This window comes from Pristis pectinata, chromosome 8, assembly GCF_009764475.1.
Source record: "Pristis pectinata isolate sPriPec2 chromosome 8, sPriPec2.1.pri, whole genome shotgun sequence".
Lineage (NCBI taxonomy): Eukaryota > Metazoa > Chordata > Chondrichthyes > Rhinopristiformes > Pristidae > Pristis > Pristis pectinata.
In genome coordinates, this window is record NC_067412.1 from 43,313,779 (window position 1) to 43,337,185 (window position 23,407).

Consider the following 23,407-nt stretch of genomic DNA (forward strand, 5'->3'; position numbering starts at 1 on the left):
GCTGATTTCAAGAAAAAACTTACTTTGGCTTGTAGCATATCTTCAGGCCCACAATTATTATAACCAGGAAAAGAAAGATCCGCAAAATGTCCAAGGAGGTTATCCTCAACATGCTTCCCTGTGAAACTGCAAGAAAGAAGGGGAAAAACCATGCATTAAAATAAATTCAGATTAACAAAATATGCTGCCTAAAGCTTGTCTTGCCTTTAAATGACACTTTAGCAGAGCTCTTCATAGTTAATGCAAAATATTCATTTTATATTTCCTTCCTCATATTATTTTTATTGTTCCTTCCGCATATTATTTTTTATTGTTCCTTCCTCATATGATTTTTTATCTTTTCTTACAATATAGAAAGATGTAGATGTAAACACAAGAGACTGCAGATGCTGGAACACACAATCTGCTGGAGGAACTCAACGGGTCGAGCTGCATCTGTGGGGGAAAAGGATTTGTTGATGGGAGGGTAGTGATGAGACAGGAGCCCGAGATGATTGGTGGACTGAGGAGGGATGAAGGATGATGGGCAGGTCGAGCCAGGTCAGACAGGGGTGGGGTGAAGCTGTCTCCCTTTTCTTCTTTTTATTGAAGCAGATGAAGTGAGGTGGAGGGGGGAGGGGAGAGTGAAGGTGGAGACAGCTGCTGGAGGGAGATAAGCAGGAGCAAAAGGGATACCAGTGCTTGAATTTGATAAATAAGAAAAGTGATAATAGGAACCGTTAGGAGAGAGGTGAAGGGCAAATGGAACCAGAACCAAGTTTACTGTCAAGTTTGTTGTTGTGAACATACATACCCAGGGTATAAAATGCCATGAAAATTAGCTTTTTGGAGCAGCAGCACAGTGCATTACAAACATAAATTACATAAAATTAAATTAACATAAGTTATACATAACTTACATGACAAAATAAATAAAAATAAACATAATGACATTATTGCGAGTTGAGGGAAATACACTCTGAGGTAGAATTAGGGTTGTTCAGGTCAGTTCAAGAACCTGATGGCATTGGGGAAGACTCTGTTGTTGAACCTTGAGGCATGGGTCTTCAGGCTCCTGTACCTCCTGCCTCATGGCAGCAAAGGGAAGAGGGCATGGCCCGGATATTAGGGGTCGTTAATGATGGATGTCGCCTTCCTAAACTTCTAAGAAAGTAGAGACACTGGTGCGTCTTCTTTACAGTTGCTTCTATGTGCTGGGCCCATGATAGGTCCTCCAAGATGTTGACACCCAGGAACTTGAAGCTGCTCACCCTTTCCACCACAGACCCTTAATAGGGACCGGTCTATGTTCACCTGACCTCCCCCAAAGTCCGCAATCAGTTCCTTGGTTTTGCTGACATTGAGCACAAAGTTGTTGTTACAACACCACACAACCAGTTGACCTATCTCACTCCTGTATGCCTCCTTGTCACCATCCATAATTCTGCTAACAACAGTAGTGTCATCGGCAAATTTGTAGGTGGCGTTGGAGCTATGCTTAGTCACACAGTTGTAGGTATACAGAGAGTAGAGCCGGTGGCTAAGCATGCAGCCCTGAGGTGCATCTTGTTGATGGCCATTGAGGAGGAGATGAGCTTTACGATGCGTATTGATTATGATGCGTTTCCCAGTGAAGAAGTCGAGGATCCATTTGCAAAGGGAGGTACAGAGGCCCAGGTCTTGGAGCTTGATGATAAGTTTTGAGGGGATGGTGGTGTTGCACGCCAGGCTGCAGTCAATGAACAATCGCCTGACATACATCCTGTTGTCCAGGTGGTCCAGAACAGAGTGGAGAGTCAGCAAAATAATGTCTGCCGTAGACCTATTGTGGCGGTAGGTGATCTGAAGTGGGTCCAGGTCCTTACTGACGTAGGAGTTCAGTCGAGCCATAACCAACTTCTTGAAGCACTTCATTATGGTGGATACAAGTGCTACTGGACAGTAGTCATTGAAGCAAGTCACCCTGCTCTAGTGGGCACTGGTACATTGATGCCACCTTGAAGCAGGTGGGTACCTCAGACCACAGAAGCGAGAGGTTGAAGATGTCCCTGAACACTCCAGCCAGTTGGTCAGCATGTGTTTATAGCACTCGACCAGGTACACCGTCAGGAATTGACGCCTTGCAAGGGTTCACCCAACTGAAGGATGTTCTGACGTTAGCCTCTGAGACAGATCACAGGGTCATTGGGTGCTGTGTGGACTTGCACAGGTGTATTGTTATTCTCCCACTCAAAGTGTGCATTAAAGGCATTAAGGTCATCAGGGAGTGATGAGTCATTGCCACTTATGCTATTTTTCTCGCCTTGTAGGAGGTGATAGCGGCAAGCCCTGCCACAGCTGTCGATCGTCCGTTTGCGTCTCCAGCTTTGCCCGAATTGCCTCTTCGTTCTCATGATAGCCTTTTGGAGGTTGTACCTGGACTTCTTGTAGGTCTCTGGATCACCATTCACAGATTTACACATCTATACCACGGGTCTAGTCCTCAGTGGACCACGAATCTCCTGGTCATGCAGGGTTCTGGTTTGGATGGGGTGGGGGGGGGGGGGGGGAGACTGTGGGTGAACAGTGTGTGTAGTTGGTGGATGGAACCAGGAGGGGAGAGGGGGACCAAGAAGGGTGATGGGGTCTGGATGGGGACGGCTGGGAAAGGGGACAAAAAAATGGGAGGACCAGAGGAGGATCGGAAGGAGATAGAGATGGCAGTGGTGGGGGTGAGGCCAAAGACACCGGAGGGGAGGCTTATCTAAAATTGGAAAGCTTAATGGTCATGCTATCAGATGTAGACTACCCAGGTGGAACATGAGGTGCTGTTCCTCTAGTTAGCCTTGGGCCTTACCCTGGTAGTGGAGAAGGCCAAAGGTGGACAGGTTGGTGTGGGTGCAACCAGAAGGAAGTAACTTGTCCCGTTGAACCTATACCAGCTCTCAGAACAATCCTGTTACAAGTCATTCCTGGATTACAAACACCCAATTTATGGATACTCCCTACATATGAACGAGCTCCCATAATATTACAAAGTTCAGAAGTCTGAATTACATGTATATGCTCGTTCCTACAAACAGCAGTACTAGTTTCCTCTCTCTCTCCACTTCTAGTAATTGTTCGTTTTTATCAGTCTTATGTGCTAACTGCTGCACTACCCCTTTTGCAACGTGGAAATACAAAAGCCAATCTGTGCATGGCAAATTCCCGCAAACAGCGCTGGGATGAGCAGTAGTGCCACATATGCCCCTTCACTTAAAACATTGCAGGTTTAAAACAGACACTTATATTAAGCAGCAAGTGAGAACCAATTTCTGTACAATGAGTGCCTCTGACAGTGTCTGCAATGGGCAAGGTTATTCATTGGCTTGTGTGTTTTGTTGAACGACGATTTTGTTGATGTTCAATCAACTTTTGTGTATTTATAATCCCTCTACGTGGTGCTGCATTACAGATTATAAAGCAAAATAAATACATTGAAAGCCAATGTGCAGCCTTGACCATTTGCTTCCCTCGCCCATTCCCCTCCCCTTGATCCCAACTACACCCTCACTGCCCATCTGACTGTCCCACTTCCTCGTCCAGCCCCTCCCCTTCAATCCCAAATACCTGGCAATTATTGAAAAGGCACTTCTGGTTATGTTGACCAACCATGCCTATAAACTATAAAGAAGGAAATGTTTGGTCTGACAGCTGAGGAAAGATCACAGGACCCTCACCTCACCTGAACAAGAGCTGGTTTAACTTCTCCAAACAATGGCAAGCAAACAACACCTGGTCTCAGATCCTCCTTGGGGCAAGAACAGCGAATTGTTCCCTCCAGCACAACCCTCAAGTGAAATATGACTGTACTCGAGCAGGTTTTTCAAAGTTGGTTGGCGTGGATTGAATGAGGTGGATCATGTGAACACTTCAGAATTCACTGTGTTGTGCTTATTGCCAAGCAGACCTGCTCTGCAGGTTAATGCGTACTGTTATACCAATGATCAACTCCTCCTACATGGGTGAGGCAGCAGCAGCTACACACAAGGACAAGGTGTGGTTTTTGTCAACATACCTCTACCGCCAATGACAAGGGGAGGGGTTAGGAGGAGGGAAGCAGAGCAGGATGCATTGTTCTGTAGAATGTGTTTGGCTCCAGCCGGGAGTCAGGATCTGTTCACCGTGGTTACAACCAGAGACCACTGTTGACTATCCCCTCAAGAGATTTACCAGTTGTCTGGGAATGAGCATGTTGTATAAACCCCATGACAAAGGCCAGTTGTGTTTTTATAGATTTTAATAGACATTGTTAAGTGATCCACTCCTGCCATCACCAGCCTAACAAGCTGCCACCATCTGTACTACCATCTTCTCTGTCACCATCCCTTTCCCTTTGACGCCAACCACAGCCCCATTGCCAACCCAACCATCCCCCACTTCTCCTGGACCATTTCCCCAACCATCTCTCCTCTTGCCTAACCCACACCTCACCACCCAACTGTCTCCCTATCTTGCCATCCCCACTAGCCCCTGCCCTCGCCAACCATTCTCCATCATGGTCTCTGAATCCCTCCCACTCCCCTGCATGGTAAAATCCCAGCTTTTCACATTTGTTGAGGGAGAATCTCTCACATATCTGCCCCAGAGGACCTGCACTTCCTCTTGGGTGTGCATCACCAGCTAAAGGAGTACTGTCCTAGCTCCAATGCAACGCTGACTACTGATGGAATCTGGGCAGCCAGGGAAGTGTGACAAAGTCTGAAAATCTGCAACATTCCAACCTTTTTAGAAACAGTTTTAAGCACCTGCAAGGAGACTGTGGAAAAATATTCCACCTTCAGAAAAGTTAGAGGTTTCATTATAGGGGCCATTCAGCTCTGCCTGCAGGAGCTGACCTTGCTATGCCTGATACACTGAGACTAAGCCCAAGCCCAAGAAACCAGCACACTCCCTGGTCTTGCCACAGTGGTCATATGAGATTGAGCCAGAGCTGTTGTGGTGGGTATTTCACAAAGGCAAAGGAATAGCTGGTTGTTGGCAAAGCTTTACAAAGACACACATCAGCAAATAGCACATGCGTTTCCAGCCAGGACAAACATTCCTGCACTACTTGCAAGTCAAAAAACTGGGGAGCAAGGGCCGCCCTCTGTTTCCCTGGTTCCTCACACCAGGTCACTGACCAACCACAGCAGCCACACACAGATACGAGAGTGCCATCAAGGGCATCAGTGGTGATATCCCAGGAACAACCATTGCAGTTGGAAGATCCTGAGTTTAGAACTCAGTAAAGATTACAGCCCCCATCGGAATGAGCCTGGCCAGTTCACCTCCCACGGGCAGTATTTAAATCCAAGCTGTGAGTCTTGTGATTTATTGTAATGAGTGATAAGTTAGAACAGTGAATCAAATATGGAGCTATTGGCAATTAATTGTACACCAGCATGTCTAAGTAACTTGAGTACTATGAAGGACTAAGTTGTACTAAACCTTAGTTTGAGAGCCTCTTTGTTTGACATGCCAGTTGATACCCTTTTGGTAATAGGGTCAATGAGAGCCATCCAAGGACCAGGAGAGTGGTGGAACAAAGTATCTCCAGGACATGAATTTTGTTGCCTGCAACAGTCCCGGGGTACCCTGCTGTGCACTCCAAGCAGATGCTGAGGCTTCCACATTGTGTGCTGTATACTGCACTATGTTGCCAACAGGAGACAGCAGTCAGAACTGTAGGAAGAGCTGCTGGAGCCTGAGGACCATGAGGGAGTCTGAAGAGCAGGACAAGCTGGAGCAGGAGGAAGCTACAGCTGTCTAGGGATGTCCCCAGACAGCACCCACACCTCATCTCCCAGCTGAGCGGAGGAGCCAGGCATTGAATGCAATGGATATGTGACCCCTTAAAGGAGAGGTCATTTTCATAAGAAGCCTGGAAAATAAAGTTCCCCAATGTAATCCAAGTGACCCTCGCCAAATACAATCCTTAACACTAACACAGTGCATTAACAATCAGCAGGAAGAGCCCATATGATGTATAAAAGCCCCTCACATATTCCTGTACAGGTGCACTTGCACTGAATGAAACACATCAATGAATGATTCCCTGACCCTAGAACTTAAAATGACTTGCTGGAGCTCTGATTCCCAATGGCACCCACTTAAGGAACTCAGGCTTCCACATAAAAAAGCATTTTCAGTGAGGCTCCATTCTGTAGTGAGCAAAACAACAAACTGCTAAAGAAACTCAGTGGGTCAGGCAGCATCTGTGGAAACAAAGGGATAGCTGACCCTGCACCAGGATTCAACCCAAAATGTCAACCATCCCCCTGCCTCCACAGATGCTGCCTGGCCCCCTGAGTTCCACCAGTAGTTTGACTTTTGCTCTAGATACCAGCCTCTGAAGTGTCTTTTGTCTCTATTCTGTAGTGATATGCAAATCACATATTGGGTAAGACTGAAATTTGTTTGTTCCACTGGTGTGGGGGTTGTCAGATCTCCTGGCTCTCTGACACCCAGGGCCATGCTCCTGTTGGTATCTTGTCGATCAGGACTTCCCTTGAGCGATTGTGGGAGCTGTCTCGTCCTCCCCGCAGCTTCACTCTCCACCATGGCTGCCCAAGTGGGTATTGCTGTTGTCCGGCTGTGTTGGGGAGTATGCCTTTAAGGGTAATGCACTGCCCTGAATAATTCACATCAAACCATTGGAAGAGATGCAAATTGAGTGGGTTTCCATCAGGGAAAGGTGCCTTGTGACCTTTTACTTCATTAATGGCGCTTTATAAGTGCCATTAATGACACTGAGGAAACTCACAGCCATTACGGCTGACTCTAAAAATGCCACTGAAGAGATCAAGCAACCTACAATTTTTAGAGGCAATGCAAACAGAAAGTAAATGTTGTCTTTATCACATTTCTGAGAACAAATATTAAATAGTAAAACAAAATTAAATGGAAATTTATCTCTCATTTTACAGAGTGTTGTAATCTAGAATGTTTGTAGTCTCTCTGCATTCAGGAAGGGTAAACAGAACAAAGTTCAGACCGCACCAACTCACCTATTCTCTCTCCTCTAAGCTCAATGTTATCCTCTGCTCCAAGGAACCACCTCACTCAGGAATCAAACTATAGCTTTTGATAAGGCCAACTCAGAAACCAGAAGCTCCCAATCAGCAGCTGAATGTGGAGTTAAATTGGGCTGTGTGATATGGGGTTGGGCATTTCCAAAATGGTCTGTGCTAGCAAAATCCTGAGCTAGCAAAATACAGAAAAATCCTGAGAATGTTCAGACTTGCACAGTTCGACGCAATCTGACTTAACATTAGGGCTTTAAAAGCAGAATTTACATGTAGATCTGAGTTGAGAGAGGTGAATCGCTGCCGTCTTTTCTAAGACGAACATATCATTCCTTCTTTACACACAGGGAGCAAAACAGTCCATTATATACATGGGGCTAGAATTGTTTATTTTAACTGATACAAATCAATAAGACTACATGTAAAAAATCATTTTTAAAATTCTTTTCCATCTATAAAACTCTGTGCAGACAAGAAATATAAAGTATTCAGAACTCATATGTTGCTTTCAGAATGGCTTTCAAAACGCATTCAGACTACTGACTAACTTTTATATGTGGGACTTACTGGTTGTTGGTGGAGATAAAAAAAATAGATGATTAAAAGCATGAGCAGAAATTGGGCAAGGAACCAGAGGTTTTTGTGATGAAAGGCAATCCAGAACAGATTCACCAGGCTATTTCCCAGGATGAGAGGGCTGTCCTATCACAAGTGGCTAAAGAAGTTAGAGTTGTATTCTTTGGAGTTTAGAAGAATAAGGGGTAATCATTTTGAAACATATAAGATCTTAAGGCGGCTTGACAAGGTGGATGTGAGATGTTGTCACTCGTGGGAGAGTCTCGAATAAGGGGACATAGTTACAAAATAAGGAGGTGGTCATTTGAGACTGAGGAGTGCAGGAATTTCTTCTCTCAGAGAGTGGTGAACCTCCGGAATTCTCTACCCTGGAGCATTGTGAAGGCTGAATCACTGGAGATATTCAAGAAAGTAGGTAAATCTTTGAAAGATCGGGGAATTGGGAACTGGTGCAGAAGAGTTGAGGCTTGGGCCAGATCAGCCATGGTTAGATTGAATGGTGGGATAGGATTGGTGGGGGGTGTGGGGACAGGTGCCTACTCCTGCTCCTATTTTCCTGTGTAAAATGAAGATTTTGCCAAAGAAGTAATTTAGGGAAAGCCCCAACTAATCTGCAAATAGAATCATAGAGCAATGCAGCACAGAAACAGGCCCTTCAGCCCATCAAGTCCATACCAGCCATCAGGCACCATTTACACTAATCCTACATGAATCCCATTTTGTTTATTCTCCCCACACTCTTATCAACTCCCCCAGATTCTATCAACTCCCCCAGATTCTACCACTCACCTATACACTAGGGGTAATTTACAATAGTCAATTAATGTACCAACCTGCACATCTTTGGGATGTGGGAACAAACTGGAGCACTCGGAGGAAACACAACAATCATGGGGAGAACATGCAAACTCCACACAGTCAGCACCCAAGAACAATTATGCAGTCTACCAGACTTAAATTAAAAGATCCAATCTCAATTCCTGCAACAGCATAGATATCACCAACAGGAACTGCAACAAAAATGAAAAGAAAGTATAAGGAAGAGGAGGACATCTTTCACGAATTCAAGCTGTTTACAAAAGAGCCCCTACAGGAAGAATTCTGCCACACAGCCAGTTTTACAGCAAGTGTTTTCTAGAGGTTTTTAAAATTGGTCTACAATGCATGTTAAGCAGGATGGCAAATAAAAACTACTATAACTCTGGAAATTCCTGATTTAGAGACACAGTGGTCAGACTATATGTATGCTATTTGTACTTTAGGATAACAAGAACATACTGTGATTTTGATTTCCTTCTTAGGCTGGTAGAGACGCTTCAGTTCTGTACAGATCTGCCACAGCTGGTGGTGCTTGGTGGAGCAGGTTGTTTGAAATGTTGAGCTCCTCTTCCACTGTTTGCATCAGATCTCCACATTCTCCTGCTCCAGAGCGTGGAGGTTCACAGAGCCTTACCAGATGTTCCTTCTTCATTCTGAGTGGTCTCGGGTGTAGGGTTGGTGGTGGATTTGGAATGTCACATCTTTTTCAGAACGTCCTTGACGCCTTCCTAGTAATGCTAAAAATACATCTTCACCTCCTAATATGCTGTGACAGAGCTTGTAGAGTGCCTGTTTCATAAGGTTGATGCCGAGCAAGCAGATGATCTGACCTGTTCATCAGAGCAAGTTGAGTGTGATCAGACTCTTAATACTGGGCCTAATATTAGTTCTTCTGTCTTGCCAATGGACTTGGAGAATTCCAAGGAGGGTGTGCTGGTGGTACTTTGCCCATGGTTTGAGGTGGCAGCTATGGGTTGTCCATGTTACTGAAGGTGGAGATCACTGATGGTTGGTACACCATGAACGTTGCTGGATTGAGCTCTTGGCCTTCAAACACTCATTTCCTCAGTTGGCTAAAGGCTGCGCTGCTATACTGGAGACAGTGATTAATTTTATCATCGTCATCTGTCTTCACTGAGAAGTGATTCCGGAGGTATGGAAAGTGTTCCCCTTTTACCAGGGTGTTGTTGTTAGGGGAGTGTTGTGGTATGTTAAAGGCAGGTTGGTCCACCCATCTGCTGAAGCCAGTTAAGCATGACTTTGGCTTAGTTACTCTTACATTGATGCATCCCTTGATTTGTTTTTGAGTAACTAAAATATTGCCTAATGCAAATTAAAACTGGAATAAAGGTTCTGAATTGAATGAAAAACAAATGCCAAAAGATATATCTCCATCATTCTCATTTTGGTTTCGGGTCTCAGGGGCAGCACTGACCTGCTTTTCACAGATTTATATCTCCTGTTGTTTCTTTCTCTCTAACCGCCCTCACTAATCTATCAATCAGACAGCTCAGTGAACAGTATTTTACCACGGCAAACCTGGCTCTCCCTTCAGAGATATCCCCATTGTCCTATCCCTCCTTCTCCCACATTCTGCAACCTAAAATTAACTGGTTTCTCACTTTCTTAGTTCTGACAAAGGGTCTTCAACCTGAAACATTTCTCCTTCCACAGATGCTGCCTGACCTGCTGAGTGCTTCCCGCATTTTCTGTTTTCATTTCATTTTTAGGATGTGGGTGTCATTGTAAAGGCCAATCTTTATTGCCATTGCTCATAAAATACACAGTAGCAAGCCACCCAGGTTTCCTGGATTGCATCTCCGAAACTAATGACCTCTACAACTAAAGACAAGGGCAGTAGGTACATGAGAACACCACTTCCTGTAGGTTCCCCTCTAGGTCGCACACCATCCTGACTTGGAAATACATCAGAGTTCCTTCAGTGTTGTTCAACACACCATCTGCATTCAGCACCACCTTTACAACTCAGGATGGCCAATAAGTGCTGGCTTCACAGGCATATTATTCATGAATAATTCAGAGGGTCCTTCTGCACACATGTACTGTTGGCCTGGTGACAGAACAAATCAAGGAAATGTGCAGAAGGCATTTGTGCAGAACATTTTGAAACCTTGGGATATTCCAGCTCACTTTGGCATGAAGAACTTTTGAGGTGTTGTGCTGTGGGATTTCTGTCCATGGATGGGGAAGATAACATCTTGGTTAAACAGGAGATGGTGCAACAGCACTGCACTGGAGTACTGTTGTAGTAGCATACCTTGTAGTAGCATAGAGCCTCAGGCACCAAGAACACGGCCTTCGATGTACCCTTATCCTAATCGATTAAAGCCCAAATAAGTAGTAATACATGCGCAGAACTGGGCTTAAGATAGTTTATATACTATATTGATTATGAAGAAGAGCATATCCTAAATAAAAAAAGTTGCCTCCTTGTACACGGCAGGACTGCAGTCCATTGATGGTGTTAATCTGGACTGATAAGACCACACATGTGCAGAAGGAATGTGCTGCCAGAGGAGGTGGTGGCATCAGATTCAATTACTACATTTAAGAGGTATTTAGACAGACACATAAGTAACTAAGGCAAAGAAGGAGGTGGGCCTAATGTGGGCAAATGGGATTAGTATGGGCAGGAGGTACAGAAGTCTGAAGTCTCACGCCACCAGGTTTAAGAACAGCTACTTCCCTTCAACCATTCGGCTCTTGAACCAACCTGCACAACCCTAATCACTATATCAGTATAGCAAACTGTAACCACTTTGGGCTACAATGGACTTTGTTTTTTTTTGTTCTAATTGTGTTCCTTCTTGTATAATTTTGTATAATTTATGTTGTTAATTTATGCTTTTCTGTGAATGTTGTGAATCTGATGCTATGTGCCTGTGATGCTGCTGCAAGTAAGTTTTTCATTGCACCTGTGCATACCTGTGCTTGTGCATATGACAATAAACTCAACTTTGACTTTTAGTGTAGATGGGCAAAAAGGTTGGCATGGACATGGTGGGCTAAAAGGCCTGTTTCTGTGTTATACGACTTCATGACTATGGGAAGGGATGCCACGTAGCAACCAGCATTGTGCCAACCACCTGGGTAATGAAATCCAAGCTTACCTACACACCAGGCTCACCCTCATCACTAGGTCCCAAAGCCAACTCTAGTTCCTGGAGATTTAATTAATTTGGGGATCTTGCCATCAGGCCGAGTAACCCGGGGCATGGGTTAAACCCCAGGCTTAGATCACCCAGGAAGCCTGGGCACCAGTGTACACCCTGCCCTGGGGGAAGGAACTGAAGCCACACCAAGCCCTGTTCCTCACCCCCTCTGGACATCTCCTCCCGGCCCTCCAGGACCCACCCCTAGGAGCTGGAGCCTGAGCCCAGCCCCATAGCTCTACCACCCCTCCCCTCACTGCAGCTCAGCTGTCCCAAGGGTTGACCCAGTGTCCATGAAATATTCACAGTGAACAAATAAAGATAGCATGGGAAAACAAATGCTCACATTAACATTAATCTTATAAACGTTACTCCACCTGCTCTACGTCTAACCTATGAAGATGTATAACCTACACCACAGACCACCATCTCAGCACCAGGGTATCTATCATCATCTACCTACACTGTTGGAATCACCCAAAGTTGGATTTGCCTCTCAAAGTTTGTGTGGCTGCAGGTTAGCCAGCTGAACTCTTGGGGGAAGGCAATGGTGTGCAAGCCATGCACTTGTGTTTTTGGCCATGCTGCAATTGGTCATCGTGGTGTACGTTTCCAGACAACGGTGTAAAGGAAGCATTAGCAAGCCCTGTCTGTCTCAGTGAATTCTTCACCAACAACAAAGTCAACAGCAAACACCAATGACAGGAGGAGCTCAGATCTTGGGGTCCGAGCCCACAGGACACTCAAAACAGCTGCACAGGTTGACTCTGTGGTTAAGAAGGCATATGGTGTATTGTCCTTCCTCAATCGTGGAGTTGAATTTAGGAGCCGAGAGGTAATGCTGCAGCTATATAGGACCCTGGTCAGACCACACTTGGAGTACTGTGCTCAGTTCTGGTCACCTCACTACAGGAAAGATGTGGAAGCCATAGAAAGGGTGCAGAGGAGATTTACAAGGATGCTGCCTGGATTGCGGAGCGTGCCTTATGAAAGCAGGTTGAGGGAACTCGGCCTTTTCTCCTTGGAGCGACGGAGGATGAGGGGGGACCTGATAGAGGTATATAAGATGATGAGAGGCATTGATCAGGTAGATAGTCAGAGGCATTTTCCTAGGGCTGAAATGGTTGCCAAAAGAGGACATAGGTTTAAGGTGCTGGGGAGTAGGTATAGAGGAGATGTCAGGGGTGAGCTTTTTACTCAGAGAGTGGTGAGTGCGTGGAATAGGCTACCGGCAACAGTGGTGGAGGCGGATACAATAGGGTCTTTTAAGAGACTGTTCAGCACAGCTTTGTGGGCTGAAGGGCCTGAATTGTGCTGTAGGTTTTCTATGTTTCTAAGGTATGTGCCATTTATTCAAGGGATTTTCAGGCTGTCCCTGCGCTTCCGATAAACATTGTTGTCTCCGAAACAGCAGTTAGCCTTATGACACAGTCCTTACATGAGGTGATAGGGTAAGGCCACCTTTAAGAACTGAGTGTACCACAGGGTACAAGCCCTGCTGTTTATATGAGTTTATTGCCTTGAGTGGACCCACCTGGTGTGTACCTGTGTGTGTAACAACTTTTAAAGTGCCTGTGGACACTATATTGGCATTGTTTGAGATGCTGAGGATGGAGAGAACCGCAGGGCAGTGATCCAATGTGGAGTAGACAGAGAACAGAATTCTCCATACAGAGCAGTGGTGACGGCAGGCAGTAGACTTGCTGATATAATGTTGAATTCCAGAGATACAGGTGGAGTCAGCGGAGGTTGTTTGTGTGGACTCAGGAAGTCAGAACTACCTAACACTTAATGCACACAAAGGCTTGCTTACCTACAAAAAGCCACCATATGGGTTTCAGTTAATCCTCAACGTTGTTCAGTCTGTATCGGATAAAATGCTGCAAGAGATCCTGGGGTATCCTTGCAATCAAGATGATTGTCTCATCTCCATGGAGACTGACAAATACTTGAAGGGGGATGGGGGGCAGATACAGAAGCACAATGTTTGGCTGAAATGCAACAAGTGTACATTTATGGAGCTTGACGTTCTGTACCTGGAGATCAGAATCAAGACTGGCCTGGGGTAAAGTAGGAGCCCAGATGGATGTGAAACGAATGTTTTTGGGCTTTGCTCTTCCCTCGGGATGCTTCAGTACTGTTTCATGTTTCTTTAAGGGTTTGAGTGCCCTTCGCAAAATGTTACACAAAGGGAAACCTCACTCTGGGGTAGAGAGCAGTAGAGAGCATATGAGCTACGTAGAGCAAAATCTAGTCGTCAATATTTCTCAGTCCATTCTGACTGTCATGTGAGCCTCCAGCTATGGGGTGGGTGCACTCAATACCTATGTAATACACAACAACTTAATCTGCCTCCACTACTTCCCACACCACTACCTTGAGTGAGAAAAATTATATTGCAGATTTAAAAACAGGCTCGAGCCATTATTTTGGGGTTTTACTTGATTTCAGATGTTTCTGGTTGACTGGACCATAAGCTGTTGGCGGCAATTTTAACCAAAGTCAACCATCCTGACAATGGCAGCAATGATCGTTTTGAAGCAGGACTCAATTTCAAGTTGTTGATTAAGGTCTGGAATTCAATGCCAGGGATAGTAATTGCTGGCAGACTCAATATAAACCAGAGGGCACAATTCCCAAACTGGAAGAAGAACAGAGACCTAGAGGTACGTGTGCATAGTTTGTTGAAAGGGGCAGGGCAGGTTGAAAAAGCATGTGGGATCCTGGGCTTATAATCAGACGCACAAATAAAATAGCAAAGAAGTCATGACAAACCTTTATCAAACAGAGTATTGTGTCCAATTCTGGGTCCAGCTTTTAGGAAAGATGTGAAGGCTGACAAAGGTTGCAAAAGAGATTTACTAGAATGATTCCATGGCTGAGCGACTGGTTAATTGGGCAAACTGGAGACACTGTAGTTGTTTTCCTTGGAACAAAGGAGGTTGTAAAGGGATCTGATAGATGTATTTAAGATCATGAAGGGGAAAGATATAAAGAAACTGTTCCCACTGGTGGAAATGTCAAGAGTCAGAGGACAAAGAATGAAGGTGCTTGGCATGAAAAATAACGTTTTTTTATGCAACAAATGATTAAGGCTCAGAATTCACTGCCACAGATAATAATGGAGGCAAGTTCAATTGTGGTGTTCAAAAGAGAACTGGATAAGTAATGAAAAGAATTTGCAGAGTTGTTGGGACAACGAGGGAAGGAGGGAGCTCTTACAAAGAGTTGGTGCATTCCAGAAGGGCTTCGATGCTGTAATCTTTCTGTGATTTTGTGGTGGAAGCTGTAAAGATGCTTCTTTGAGACATGTGAATGAATATATCACCAGGATGGAGTGAATCGGGGGTTGGGTGTGGAGCTTGTGAGCTAGTGATACAGGGCTTCTGTGTGCACCTGATATATGGATTCAAGATTCTCAATTTCATCCTTAATGCTTCATCTCCACTTTGAGCGGTCATCAGCCAGTGATTCCCAGTGGGGATGCTGCACTTCTTCTAGGAAGCTTTGAGAACATCCTTGAATCTTTTCCTTTGTCCTCCTGGCAATCTCTTCCCATGATGGTGCCCAGAACAAAGTGTCTGATTTGGTTACCTGGTGTCAGACATGTGAACGACAAAAGTATAATGTAGCCAGCTGAATGCAGCCAGTTGGTAGACAATGCCTAGTGTCTACGATGAAACAGCTTCACACTTCTTTCAGACCTGTGTTGAATCAGTCCATCAACTTATGTTCACACACTTCCCTCAAAATCTGGCCTTTCCCTGTAGCCCTGGCTATTTCTACTTTGTGACCGAGAAATCATCTTCTTCTGCCTGTGAAGAATAAACTTCACTTCTTGAGTTTACTGTGGCTTCTTCATAAGATTGTCTCGACAAGGCATCTGCCTTAGTGTTTGTCTGCATATTCTTATAGTCCTATTGAGACTGTAGGATGGCCCACCTCTGTATCCTGGGAAAAGCAGACTTGTATTAGCGACCAGTATGAATGGTCTTTTCAGGAAGAATTGGCGAAAGTTTGTAACTCTAACTCTAACCCTGAATGCCTCCTCTATTTGAGCATAGATCATACATACACCTTTTGATGATCTTTCCCCATCATCATGGTTCACTTTTCTTTAACAGTTAACAAAATGGAGTCAGCACTATGGCATGATCAGGTAGAAGAGTCCATTGTAGCTTTGAATCATACCTAGAAATGACGAGAGCTCAAATAATGTTTCTGGATTTCCTGGCTCTGCTGATGGTCTCAACTTTTTCCTTAAATGGCTGTACCCATTTTCATCTACTTGCAGAGGTACATTCCCTTTCTTTTGAGGCTTGACATTACTTTTATGACATATTCTGAACACTTCCTCAAGTATCTGAAGGTTTTCCTTCTTTGTGTCAGCTGCCACTAGTATGTTATCCTAACCGTACAAACAACCGCGGAGCCCCGTCAGCATCTCATTCCAAGTGTGACCTTGTGGGTGGTAAATGTCATGTCATGTTAACATTTTTCGTCTACTGGCAAAGGCATGAGGTAGGATTAATTTAGTGAAAACCTACCACCCTATTTGGCATACGAACCTTGAGACGTGTGCAGAGGCCGTTGTTCTATTAAGGGTTTGTATAAACCTCTGCAGAGCCGGGCAGTCCTACCTATCTTACATGCCACCACAGTGGGTACAGTCCCATTGACCCTTGACACTTTCACCAAGAACCTGTCACTCCAGTCTCATTAGCTCTTTAATGGCAGATGTCAGGTTTACAATAGATTGCTTTGGCATTTGGTTTATGCTTGCTGCCTTTTAATGCCTGCGCATCATCACCATACTGTTCCAAAAGCTTCTTCAATGCTTTATTCATGCTAAATGCATTTACCTAATCCATCTTCAACTACTCTCTCCCTGGCAAATGTTCACACAATCAGCCACTACATTTGGTAGACTTGCCTTTTGTCCTCATATTCCCAGGTCTCCCCAGAGCATTGCCAACTTTCATGTACTTTTGTCCATTATGTACTGTACATATATAATACATTGTAACGTACCATTGCCAGCTTATTTGAATTCTTTATTAAACTTCTTTATTAAACTTCTTTATCATTCTTTCCATAATGGAGCAGCCAGTGGCTGTGTCAATATTCAAATCAAAGTCTTGACTATTAATCTTTAATTTCAAAGTTGCTGTCTTTTTTAATCACCATTATTGACCTTATATTCCATTTAAAATGTGCATCTTGCATTGCATATCCCCTTCAGAGTTCACCAGTTGGATGAAGTTCACCAGATTGATTCCTGGGATGGGGGGATTGCCCTATGAAAGACAGTAAGCAGACTGGGCATATTCTTTCTGTAGTTTAAAATAATGTGAGGTGATCTCATTGAAAAGTACAGAATTCTAATGGGGCCTTAAAGGGTAAATACAAACATGATCTTTCCCTTGGCTGCGATGTCAAGAACCAGGGGTCACAGACATGAAGTAAGGAGCCCCCTTCAGAACTGAGATGTGAAGATGTTGTCTATGGACTTCACTAGCCAAGATAGTCGTGAAGGCTTGGTCACAGCAAAGGTCAATAGAGTTTTGGTTACTAAGGGAATCAGCCATGATCTTTTACCACAGCCAGTCCAGATGAAAGGTCTCGACCTGAAATATTGACTGTCCATTTCCCTCCACAGATGCTGCCTGAGTCCCTCCAGTACTTGCTTTGTTGCTCCAGATTCCAGCATCTGCAGTCTCTCACCATGATATTATTGAATGGTGGAGCAGACAGGAGGGGCTGAATGGCTTACTCATAATTCTATTTTTATGTTCTCGTGTTCAACGCTATGTAAAGCTCCCTGCTGTGGTTTTCAATTGTGTTTCCTTTTTGTTAGAACACTGCTTCCTGCCACTATAGTGGCATTACACAGAATCTGTGTAATCCTGCATGCAGTAGCTATGTGCCCATTGCTTTCTACATCTTGCTGTGCTAACCTAACACATGGTGGACAGCCCATTGCAACAAAGCAAGGTTTCCCAGCAGACCCGCTTTAAGCACCGCTTACACTCACCTCAGCTGGATGTTGAAGTTTTTGCCAGTGGTCCACATACCGCATTAACACTAACATTTTGTGCTAGCTGAAACCCCTTTGCATTTTTAGAGTCCATTTACATACATTTTTTATCTGCACAGCATGTTTGAACATTAGATGTTTATTAACCTGGATGTGCTTATCAGTTAGCTCAAACACTAACTAATTTCACCGACACACCGATTTTTCAAACAGACTATGCAACTGCTAGTTGTTCTTGACCTCTGGGTGTTGGTTCCAAAGTTCTAGCTTTCCCCAGTTTCCAGTTGTAAATTACTGCCTTTCCGAAAGATGGGACATTGTTCAATCTGCAGGGTACAAATAATCTTGCTAATGTCACTTAAGTATCTGGCTGCATTTCCATTAACAAGAACAACTTCCTTGTTTGTGTGTGGCTCATTCTGTGTATTTATGCCCTTGCCCTCAATGTTATTCACTTAAAAATCAATCTCAATCCATTCCATGTACTGTATGTTGGAAAAGCTCCCACGCTTTGTTGTATCTACTGAGATTTTCGATGTAACTGGTCTGGGTCTGAAGTGCCAATTTGTAATCTTTCACTTCAACAGTCACAAGGCTTGTCTTTGTATTCATAACGAGTTTGCATGCCACCATTTTTACCTCACTTGCCACAATTAATTGTGAACTTCTCAACTCACCCAGTCATATAATTACCCCACATTTTTCATGACGTTGTCACTCCTAACAGTTGTGATTTTTGCCATCCCTATCCTTAATTCCAGTGGAAAGCATGTGTTGTCGGTGGCTTCTAAAAAATCTGGTGCACAGAGTCCAAACTGTTAGGTGTGACACACCAGCTGCTTAAACAAGGTGTGCGTTGTTTTTTAAAAGGGGAATCTTGTGAAGGCTCCTTCACAACCTGCCCAGGGAATTTTCTATCAACATTGTTCCAGCAGAATGAGCAATTAATCACATTACATAATTCTTAGAAGAGTGACAGCCTCAAAACAAAAATTATTGTTTACAAGTAATACAACTTTACTGTAAAGTGATGAACTCCCAATAACACAAATAACTACAAAACCCAATACATTAAAAAGTGTTTTGGCTTTACATATGAACTATAAGTACCATTTTAATGTCATGGTTATTGCCCAGTGCAGGAATGACAATTGAAATGGGATAACTTGTAATGTTGGTCACATTTCCCTGATCGTGGGATCTTTTAATCCCAGCTGAGTGAGCAAACAGGGCCTTAGATAAAGGTGAGAAACAAAGGAGTGCAGATGCTGGAATCTAGATGAAAAACACTACGATGGTGGAGGAACTCAGCAGGCCAGGCAGCATCCGTGGAGAAAAGCAGGTGGTCAACATTTCAGGTCAGGACCCTCCTTCAGGACTGAAGATAGGAAAAGGGGAAGCCTTTAGCCTATAGGAGGGAAAAGCAGAGCCGTGACAGACAAAAGAAGGGAGGCGGAGTGGGCACAGGGAGGTGATAGGTAGATACAGGGAAGAGATAGTGATAGGCAGGTGTGGGGAAGGAGGGGAGAGCAGATCCACTGGGGGATGGGTCTAAGAAAAGAAGAGAGAGTCAAAAAAAGGGCTAGGAAAGGGAAGAAGCGAAGAACTATGGTGGGGGGGGGAGGGTGTTTGTGGGGAAGGGGGGTGGGGATTACTTAAAGTGGGAGAATTCAATATTCATGCTGTTAGGCTGCAAGGTTCCAAGATGGAAAATGAGGTGCTGTTCCTCCAGTTTGCGCTTGGCAGTCGAGGAGGCCAAGGACTGTCATATTAGTGATAGTGTGGAAGAGGGAGTTGAAGTGACTGGGAACAAGAAGATGCAGGTCGCAGTTATGGACACAGCACAGGTGTTCTGCGAAATGGTCACCTAGTCCACGTTTGGTCTCACTGATGTAGAGAAGGCCACACTTGGAGCACTGAATGCAATATTAATAGAGGTGCAGCTGAATCTTTGTCTCACCTGAAAGGACTGTTTGGGTCCCTGGATGGAGGTAGTGTAGGGGCAGGTGTTGCACCCATGGTGGGGGCAGTGGAAGGTTCCTGGGGTGGGAGCAGAATGGGTGGGAGGGGAGGAGTGAATGAGGGAGTTGTGGAGAGAGCGGTCCCTGCAAAAGGCAGAAAGGGGCAGGGAGGGGAAGATATGCTTGGTGGTGGGGTCCCGTTGGAGATGGTAGAAGTGGCGGAGAATGATGTGTTGGATATGTAGGCTGGTGGGATGAAATGTGGGGACAAGGGGGACCCTATCCCTGTTGTGTCTGGGAGGGGTGTGGGTGAGAGCAGAGGCGGGGAAATGGCAGAGATACGGGTGCGAGCTCTCTCGACCACAGTTGGGGAGGCGGGGAGGGAAGCCCTGGTGAGAAAATAAGTTGGACATCTCAGATGTCCTGGAGTGGAAAGCCTCATCATGGGAGCAGATGCGGCAGAGGTGGAGAAATTGAGATAAAGGGATAACATCCTTGCAAGTGACAGGGTGGGAGGAGCTGTAAGCTAGGTAGCTGTGGGCATCAGGGGGTTGTAGAAAATGTCAGTGGATAAGGAATCTCCTGAGATGGAGACGGAAAGATCAAGGAAGGAGAGAGAGGAGTCAGAGATGGTCCAAGTGAATTGGACGGCTGGGTGAAAATTAGTGACGAAATTTACGAAACTGTCGAGTTCCGCACAGGTACAAGAGGTGGCACCAATGCAGCCGTCGATATAGCAGAGAAAGAGTTGAGGAATGGGGCCGGAGTAGGCTTGAAACAGACACTGTTCAACGTAGCCAATGAAGAGGCAGGCATAGCTGGGGCCTATGCAAGTACCCATAGCTACATCTTGGGACTGTTCAACTTAGATAAAGTTGTCACCCTGTCGTGCAGCACTTTGTCAGCTGGGGCCTACAGTGTAGAAACAGGCCATTTAGTTGAAATGGAATTAATCACCTAATTCCTCTGTAATACTTCTACTTGATCTGTTAGCAACTATCTCAGTCTAGATATTGTGGGACTATTGATTGCAAAACTAATGTCAGTCACTGTGATTACTCTGTGAAATTGACACCAACTCATATTTCAGCACATGCATCCTTTAACCCAACAACCCCCAAAACACCATTAGGAACTCAGCAGTCCTCCTCCAGACAAATCACATGAACTGAGTCTAAAACAACTTGAAAATCTCATGCTTCATAGCATGAATTTAAGGTGAATTACCAAAGGAGTACCAAGCCACATTTATTGCTTAACAAGCTGACCTCAAAGAGCCTATTTTATGTGTATTGTAATTTCTTTACATAAATATTTCAAATTAAAATATGAAAAAAACAATTATATTCTGATAGTTCATCTTTTATCTCGATCATACACGTAAGTTCCAATCTTTAGCACTATTTAAGAAGGTAATTAAAAACTGCTTTTTACTTCAGGGATCAGGGTAGATCCTCCACCTCAAACCATCTTTCTCTCCCAGTTCCTCATATTTTTTGATTCCCTCAAGTACCCCAAAATCTACCAGCTTCAACCTTGGAGATCCAATGATTGAGTATCTAGAGTCCTCTCGGTAGAGAATTCCAAAGATTGACAATTCATTGAATAAATAAATTTCTCTTAATCCAATGTGAATCCCATGTTTTTGTTTCCTGAATCCCAAGTCCTCTTTTTCTACACACTCCAGCTTCAGGAAACAGCTTCCACTACTTAACCCTGAACATTCTAGAATATAGAACATAGACCTTCAGCCCACAATGTTGTGCCAAACTAATTAAACAGCTAATTAAACTAATCCCTTCCGCTTACACAATGTCCATATCCCTCCATCCTCTGCACATTCATGTGCCTATCTAAGAGCCTCTTAAATCGTAATTACCTCCACCACCACTCCTGGCAGTGAATTCCAAGCACCCACCACTCTTTGTGTAAAAAGTTGCTCTGCATATCTCCTTTGAACTTATCCCCTCTGACCTTAAATGCATGCCCTCTAGTATTAGACATTTCAACCCTGGGGAAAAGATACCGGCTGTCTACTCCATCTCTGCCTCTCATAATCTTATAAGCTTCTACCAGGTCTCCCCTCAGCCTCCATTACTCCAGAGAAAATAACCCAATTTGTCCAACCTCTCCTTATAGCACATGCCTTCTAGTCCATGCAGCATCCTGGTAAACCTCTTCTGCACCATCTCCAAAGCTTCCACCTCCTTCCTATAATGGGGTGACCAGAATCTCTTTGAGAATCTTATAAACCTCAGTGAGATCCCCTCTTATTCTTCTAAATTCCAGGCCAATCTTATTTAATGTTTCTTTGTAGGACAACCCCCTCCTGTCCCAGTCACTCTGCTCAGCCTCCAAGGCAAGTACGTCTTTCCTTAGGTCTGGAGACCAAAACTACACACAGTTGGGTTTCCAGGTGTGGCCTCACCATCGCTCTGTCCAAAAGCAGCAAGACTTCTTATTCCTGTAGTCCAACCCCCTACAATCAAGGCTAACATTTAATTTCCTATTACAATTGCCTGCTGGACATGAGTGCTACTCGTCTGTGTTTCATGAGCAGCACATTTTTGTACACCAACATTTGATAGCTTATTTAAATTGTATTCCAATTTTCTATTCTGACAAAGAGAACACCCTTGCTTTTCCCAATTACATTCCACCTGCTACACTCACCCAAACTGTCCACATCCCCTTGCAAACTCATTGTGTCTTGCAGCGCACTTACTCATCTGGCTATGTAAATTTAACAAACCTGGACAGAGTACATTCTGGCCCCTATGATTGAAAACAGAGTTTTCTCTGAGTGCAATAATAACATAAGTGGCGTTGTTTGGCATTACTACAGATGTTTAGTTTTAGGAGTGATTCTTACCTGAGTTGGCAGAGTTTGTGGTGCTGGAGGTATTTATTCACATCACTCTGTGCAATGCCAATTTGTGTTGCTGGGTGAGGTTCAGTCATATATTAAAACATCCCTGATGTCAATCGATCACAAACCAACCGGGGTTTCATTGAGTTGTTTGTTCTGCAGCTGCACTATTTAAAGGAACAAAAAATCTCACGTGTCTTCTGTATCCTACTCTACAGCACTCTGGAGGATGGCTGTGCATCCTGAACTGGCTCCCCCTCACCCACTGAGCTTTCTACTGACTTCTACTGTCATTTCACTACTTAGAAACTACCGACACTGAATGCTTGCATGGTTTTACTGCCAGTGTTGCAGGAAGAACTGTAACTGGAATGTGTCAGGGACACAGATATTCTCAGAGACATGGAAAATAGGGCCACTGAGCCCTTTGAATCTCTGCCTCCATGACCCCTCTATCACTTAAATTATACTCTCCCTTTCTGTTTTTCACACTGAAGTAGATAACTTCGCATATATCCATGTTGTACTGCACCTGCCATGTATTTCCCCACTCTACTTGTTTAACTCATCTTGAAACCACTTTGCATTCTCCTCACAACTTACAATTTTGCTTATTTTCTTGTGTTGGCAAACTTTGAAGTATTACTTTTGGTTCCCTCGTCCAAATCATTGATATTTATTGAGAGTAGCTGGGGCCCAAACACTGATCTTTGTGTCACCCCACTGGCCACTGTCTGCCACACTGAAACAGACCCATTTATTCTTACTTTGTTTCTGTCTGTCAACCAGTTTTCAATCCCATGTACTTTAATTTAGCACATTAATCTTGTCAGACTTTATTAAAAATCTTCTGAAAATCCAAGTATGCCACATCCACTAATAAGTAATAGTTCTCTCATAACTATTCTCCAGTGTAGCCTCAAAAACTCCAGGAAGTTTGTCAAACATGATCTCCCTTTCTTAAA

General features: G+C 44.3%; 1 protein-coding gene across 5 annotated transcripts in view; it reads right to left on the minus strand.

The window, feature by feature from the left end:
• zgc:113333 (beta-N-acetylhexosaminidase) overlaps positions 1-23,407 on the minus strand; it is an 80,596-nt gene that overhangs the window by 55,693 nt on the left and 1,496 nt on the right. For 3 of the 5 annotated variants that reach the window (XR_007956774.1, XM_052021615.1, XM_052021614.1), the window contains exon 2: positions 24-126. Coding sequence is in view for 4 of the 5 variants with exons in the window: in XM_052021615.1 (XP_051877575.1) it covers positions 24-112 (89 nt within the window). In the remaining variant the exon portion in view is untranslated. Of the gene's footprint in view, positions 1-23; positions 127-17,609; positions 17,706-22,445; positions 22,518-23,407 lie in introns of those variants that run through there. The other 2 variants (XM_052021617.1, XM_052021616.1) reach the window with 2 other exon arrangements.